The sequence below is a fragment of the Pseudogymnoascus verrucosus genome (assembly GCF_001662655.1).
Source record: "Pseudogymnoascus verrucosus strain UAMH 10579 unplaced genomic scaffold scaffold_1, whole genome shotgun sequence".
In the NCBI taxonomy this organism is placed as follows: domain Eukaryota; kingdom Fungi; phylum Ascomycota; class Leotiomycetes; order Thelebolales; family Thelebolaceae; genus Pseudogymnoascus; species Pseudogymnoascus verrucosus.
Window position 1 is genome coordinate 1762409 of NW_017263652.1, and position 6000 is coordinate 1768408.

General features: G+C 52.9%; 3 protein-coding genes across 3 annotated transcripts; 2 read left to right on the top strand and 1 right to left on the bottom strand.

Annotated features, from left to right (window-relative positions):
- Positions 1–67: 67 nt before the first annotated feature.
- Positions 68–2948, top strand: MCM7 (Mcm2-7 hexameric complex component). Its single transcript, XM_018270150.2, has 3 exons — positions 68–322; positions 374–2673; positions 2727–2948. The coding sequence occupies exons 1-3, from the start codon at positions 274–276 to the stop codon at positions 2808–2810; spliced, it is 2433 nt and encodes an 810-aa protein (XP_018135447.1). The 5' UTR covers positions 68–273; the 3' UTR covers positions 2811–2948.
- RRS1 (Rhodanese- sulfurtransferase) lies at positions 2947–4115 on the bottom strand. Its single transcript, XM_018270151.2, has 2 exons — positions 3624–4115; positions 2947–3566 (listed from the first exon to the last, which is right to left on the bottom strand). The coding sequence occupies exons 1-2, from the start codon at positions 3888–3890 to the stop codon at positions 3243–3245; spliced, it is 591 nt and encodes a 196-aa protein (XP_018135446.1). The 5' UTR covers positions 3891–4115; the 3' UTR covers positions 2947–3242.
- RSM23 (37S ribosomal protein S23 mitochondrial) lies at positions 4082–5623 on the top strand (the record flags this gene model as incomplete). Its single annotated transcript, XM_018270152.2, has 2 exons — positions 4082–4773; positions 4842–5623. The coding sequence occupies exons 1-2, from the start codon at positions 4155–4157 to the stop codon at positions 5621–5623; spliced, it is 1401 nt and encodes a 466-aa protein (XP_018135448.1). The 5' UTR covers positions 4082–4154.
- Positions 5624–6000: the final 377 nt, after the last annotated feature.

Here is a 6000-nt window from a genome sequence, read left to right on the forward strand (position 1 = left end):
GGACGTCGCGTTAAGTAGTTTTCAACGACGCGACATGGGGGTTCACTTTACGCGTCGCGCTTGAAGATCAAAGCTTCGCCAAATCCAACCTCGACTCCTTGCGACCAGCCCCTCTAAATAACTTCGATTGTGCCAACTCAACACCTTCCACATAATTATACCATCACCAATACACTCCGCACCTACCTTCTGATTACATACTGCTCCGCAACACCATCATAGCCAAGCAGAGCGCCTACAGAGCAACTACGGAACAACACAGCTCTCAGCGCAATGGCGCTCCTAACCTACCGCAAGGATGTCGACTATACAAAGCAACAGAGTATGTCAACATGAGTTTGGATATGTGTCGTATACGCTAACAAAATATAAGGCGAGTTTGAAGGCTTTTTGGAGTCTTTCAAATCGGCAACACACGAACTCGAGAATGCCGCATTGAACATGCGCATCGACGACGGTGATACTAGTGACGAATACGACTTCGCTGATAGTGATGAGGAGGCAGCTGAGCGCCGGCATGCGAATAAACAGCAACCGCAGAAATTCGCAAACAAGTACATGGATTTGTTGCAGAAGGTTGCAAATAGGAAGGCGAATGAGATCACGATAGATCTCGACGACCTGGCGCAATACGAGAAGTCTTTAGAAGATGATGATATCTTCTCGGATCTAGTCAAAGCGATTGAAAGGAACACCCACCACTACATCGAGATCATGTCGAGGGCCGTCGATAAGGTGATGCCAGAGCCAACAGAGGAGATCAACTACAAAGACAACGTTCTCGACATTATCATGTCGCAGAGATCTCAAAGAAACGCGGAGAATCGATACAATGAGGAGAATATGGACGACCCATCCGTCCTGCCAGCGCCTTACCCCGCGGAGTTGACTCGAAGATACACCCTTAACTTCAAGCCAAGGACAGCCAATGAACTCACTCGCTCCAGAGCTCTCGCAGTCCGCGAAGTTAAAGGGGAGCATCTCGGCCACCTCATCACAGTTCGCGGCATCGCAACACGGGTGTCTGACGTCAAGCCTTCCATCCTAGTTAGCGCATATACCTGTGGTATTTGTGGCTGCGAAGTCTTCCAACCCGTTACCACGAAGTCTTACGGACCTTTGACCGAATGTCCGTCAGAGGACTGCAAAGTCAACAATGCCAAGGGGAACCTATTCTCTTCCATGCGGGCTTCCAAATTTGTCCCTTTCCAGGAAGTTAAAATTCAAGAAGTCCCAGATCAAGTTCCAGTTGGACATATCCCAAGACAACTGACCATTCTGTGCCATGGAGCACTTGTGCGCCAGATCAGCCCAGGAGACCTCATCGACTGCGGCGGAATTTTCCTGCCGACTCCATATACGGGCTTTAAAGCGATGAGAGCTGGTCTGCTAACAGACACATATCTGGAAGCTCAGCATGTTATTCAACACAAAAAGGCGTACGAGCACATGGAAAGTGACCCAAAAATCTTCAAGCGACTTGATGCATACGGTGCATCAGGGCAAATGTACGAGTACTTGGCCAAATCTATTGCGCCAGAAATTTTTGGCCATCTTGATGTCAAGAAGGCTTTGCTGCTGTTGCTGGTTGGGGGTGTGACGAAAGCGATGGGCGATGGAATGAGAATCCGTGGCGATATCAACATTTGCCTCATGGGCGATCCCGGTGTGGCTAAGTCTCAACTCCTCAAATATATCACCAAGGTTGCCCCTCGTGGAGTCTATACCACAGGTCGTGGTTCGAGTGGTGTTGGTCTCACTGCGGCTGTCATGAGAGACCCGGTCACCGATGAAATGGTTCTCGAAGGTGGCGCCCTTGTCCTAGCTGATAATGGCGTCTGCTGTATCGACGAGTTCGATAAGATGGACGACAGCGACCGTACTGCCATCCACGAAGTCATGGAGCAACAGACCATTTCCATCTCGAAGGCCGGCATCTCAACAACCCTCAACGCTCGCACATCTATCCTTGCCGCGGCCAATCCCCAATACGGCCGTTACAACCCTCGTATTAGCCCGGTTGAGAACATCAACCTGCCTGCTGCGCTACTGTCCCGTTTCGACGTACTTTTCCTGATTCTGGACAAGCCAACCCGGGAGACCGATGCTATGCTGGCTAAGCACGTCACGTATGTGCACATGCACAATAAGCACCCAGAAACAGATGGTATCGTCTTGTCGCAGGATGAAGTTCGCCAATACGTGGCGAAAGCACGCTCATTCCGCCCTGTCATTACCAACAAAGTTTCTGAGTACATGGTCCGCGCCTATGTTGATATGCGCGCACAGCAAGCTCGCGATGAGAAGACTGCAAAGCAGTTCACACACACCTCTGCCCGTACACTTCTAGGCGTCGTTCGTCTGTCGCAGGCTCTGGCACGATTGCGATTCGACAATGAAGTTATTCTGCCCGATGTTGATGAGGCCTTGAGGCTTATCGATGCGTCGAAGCAGAGTCTCTACGATGAGCAAACAAACCGCGGACGTGATGGCACACCGAGCAGTAAAATCTACAATCTCATTCTCGCCCTGGCCGAGGCAGGCACCTGTGATGTTGATGATGGATCGGATAGCGGCGAACTCAGCATTAGAAAGGTGCAGGAGAGAGTTATTGCCAAGGGATTCACAATCGATCAGTTCCAACAGGCGATTGATGAGTACACACAGCTTGATGTAAGCCCTTCTTCCCAACTGAGTTGCCCGTATAATACTAATGAATACTACAGATTTGGCAAACTTCCGGTAATGGTACTAGACTGGCGTTCCTTCAGAACGTGGACAAGGACGCAGATGTGGAGGACATGTTTTAATTTAAAAGGGGGGAAGTTCTTACATGTTCTATATGTAGACTTGTGCATTGGAGTGCTGGCGTTTCATAGGATGGTATACAGTGTGTTCACGCTAGGAGAGCACAGGGTAGATGTTTACGAATTCAAAGTTAAATTTCCTCAATGCTTTCCTACTATGGAGAGATAGCCGCCTTGTGATGATATTCTGGATTGGATGCGCCTAACAAGCCTGAATTTATCTGCGGCAAGTTGCTGCTAGATGCTTCACCAATAGTCGACCCCATTCACTTCAGATGCCTTGAGAAGTTATCAAAGTTACATGTTTTGTATTCGACGTTGGCCGTGTCCACTGCTAGCCATCAATCAAACTAAAGCCGAACCTTTTCTTCCCACCCAGCCAACGCCAACATTCCCAAACGCCTTACAATGCCCCAACAACTACTTTTCTGGCCCTTATTTCCCCCCAGCCTTTCTCCCCTTACGCTCATTCGCTCTCTGGAGACGCTCATTCCTCTTAACCTTCTCCTTACGATCTCTCCTTCCATCACCCTGCTGAGTCGTGCCCTCCTTCCTCTCACGCTCCTTCTTCATATCAACTTCCACGATCCAGTCGTTCTCGCCGGCCTTGTTGGCTCCCTTGTAACCCCACTTAGGCACCCACTCCCCAGTCGCCTCATCATACTGCATCTTCTGGCGCACATCGGCAGTCTTGGCCTTAATGCCCTTCTTGCGAGCGAAGCGCTCCCAGGTCGTCTCGGCCTTTGGCGGTGGAAGAGGCTTTGCAGAGAGTTAGCGGCATGTACTATGCGCGGCAGGGAATTGAAAGAGGCTTACCTTTTCACGCGGAAGGTGCGTACTCGGGGTAGGAAGGGTGAGGAGGACGCCAGCGGGCGCAGAAGTAATGGGACATGTGCCCAAGAGCTGGTTGATGAGTGCCTGCGCACCATCCCTCGCTGTGGCACTCAGATCATCCTCGATGTTCTCACTGTTCAGCTCCAGCGGGTTTGGGTCGTTTGCGAGGAGGTACCCGAGATCAAAAGTATACGGGGTAGGCTTATCAACGACGACCGGTAACCGTGTGCGTTCCTGAACTTCAGCCATTTCGAGGTATCGTTGTGGTTGAAAAAGAAATTCGTAAATGGGTGGGTGGTATCGTTATCGGCGGCGCAAAAAGTTCGAGCGAACAGAGAGTTTCCTTGTCGCGCGAGCAAGGATGCCGCAACTTTTTAGCGGCCGCATTTTAGCGCCCTTTTTCAAAAGTGTACTGCAGCAAGCACACCCGAATGCAACACCTCGAATACAATCCAACTTTCGCAAAAGCCCCCATCACAATCCCCCAGAGCTCGCCAATCCACAGCATTGGCGATGGCCTCGACGAATTGCTGGAAGTGCCTGATCAGGCCTTCCACCGCAGCATCTCCATATGCCCTCTCCAATGCCCAACGAGCAGCCGCCTTCTCGACCACGACAACCGTTGGCGCAGCGGCAAACGCAAAGCAGAAGCCGAAGGTGCCTAACATGAAGGCGAAGGGCGCTGCGCAGTCATTGAGGATTAGGAAGAAGGCCCCTGTGAAGACCGGACGCCCGCCAGCTCCGGGAGAGAGAAAGGCGATGCGGAAGCGAATCGTACTGAGCAACACCAATGCGCTGGAGGTTCAGGGACTCCAGGAGCTGAGCCCGGAGACAATGGTGGATGCCGCGATGGTGGGCAAGGTGGTGACAATCCCCGGACCAGTCATCGATCAATTGAGAGTCGTGGAGGCGTTCAAGAAGAACCAGTCCTGGGATCTCTTCCGAACACCCAGCATACTTGTCCGAGACGAGACCGTCACCCTCTCCAAGAAGCTCCTCGACGCAGCAGCAGCAAAGAAAACAGCCTCTATAATCCTCTCCGGCTCCCGCGCAACGGGAAAGAGCATGCTCCTCCTCCAAGCCATGGCAACCGCCTTCGCCAAAGGCTGGATCGTCATCAGCATCCCCGATGGTTCGTCCCCCCATCCCCCCCCCTTTTCCCACCAACCACCCCCCGCTAACCGCCCTCCCCCCGTCCAGCCAAAGAGGTCGCCACAGCCGTAACAGCCTACACCCCCCTCCCCGGCACCACCCCCCTCCAATTCTCCCAAAACGTCTACACCGCCACCCTCCTCTCCCAAATCGGCAAAGCGAACGACGCCATCCTCTCCGCCCACACCGTCAAGCAGACACACACCCTCCCCATCCCCATCCCGCCCAACACGACCCTCACGCGCCTCGCCGAGCTAGGCGCCCGCGACCCAGAGGCAGCATGGCCTATTTTCCAAGCTCTCTGGAAGGAGATCACGGCGGCCGGGTTCCCGCCTATCCTGCTCGCTACGGATGGACTGAACCACATGATGACTTTCTCGGCGTATCGCGCGCCGGATTTCAGCCAGGTGCATGCGCATGACCTGGTGCTGGTTAAGCATTTCGTGGACCACATTTCTGGTGCTAAGACCCTGCCTAACGGCGGTGCAGTGGTGGCTGCTACGACTTCGGGGAACATCCCCAAGACGGAGGCGATGAACTTGGCGTTCCAGCAGATCCAGGAGAAGGCTGCTGGGGAGCAAGTTACGCTTCCCTCGCCGTGGGTGGTGACGGATGCGCGGGTGATGGAGAGTTTGAAGAATGTGGATCTTATGTCGTTGAAGGGGCTGACGAAGGCGGAGGCGAGGGGATTGATGGAGTATTGGGCTGCGAGTGGGGTGTTGAGAGAGGCGGTTGATGAGAGGAGTGTTGCGGAGAAGTGGTCGGTGGCGGGTAATGGGGTGGTGGGGGAGATTGCGAGGGGGGCGCTGAAGATGCGTATTGTAGCATAGATTGGGGAGAGCATAGAAGAAGGGGGGGGGGAGGGGGGGGGAGATGAGGGGGGGGGGGGGGAGATGGAGGATGTATTTTGGTGTAAATTAGAACCTGTATTGTAAATGTTAAGACGCCGATTTTTCTACCCGGATATGTGTAGCTAGATAGATCACCATGTGACAAGTCTCATTGAAATTACATAGCCAGGCAGCCTGTTCAGGGGAGGACACCAGCACAGCATTCACCAAATCACCAGAATCCCGATAAAACCCACAAATCTCAAAATCTTAATCCTTCGTTACTTCATCGCTCGGCCGGCTCAGCCGCTCATATCACGCCAACCAACGCATCGTCATAAAAAAAGTCTCCTCCCCCGCCGCCCTGCTTCTGAGAA

Coding starts and splice junctions, on each gene's coding strand:
- MCM7 (XM_018270150.2), top strand. CDS start 274: ATGGCGCTCCTAACCTACCGCAAGGATGTCGACTATACAAAGCAACAG. Junction 323..373: donor CGACTATACAAAGCAACAGA/GTATGTCAACAT, acceptor ACAAAATATAAG/GCGAGTTTGAAGGCTTTTTG. Junction 2,674..2,726: donor ATGAGTACACACAGCTTGAT/GTAAGCCCTTCT, acceptor TGAATACTACAG/ATTTGGCAAACTTCCGGTAA.
- RRS1 (XM_018270151.2), bottom strand. CDS start 3,890: ATGGCTGAAGTTCAGGAACGCACACGGTTACCGGTCGTCGTTGATAAG. Junction 3,567..3,623: donor CGCACCTTCCGCGTGAAAAG/GTAAGCCTCTTT, acceptor CTCTCTGCAAAG/CCTCTTCCACCGCCAAAGGC.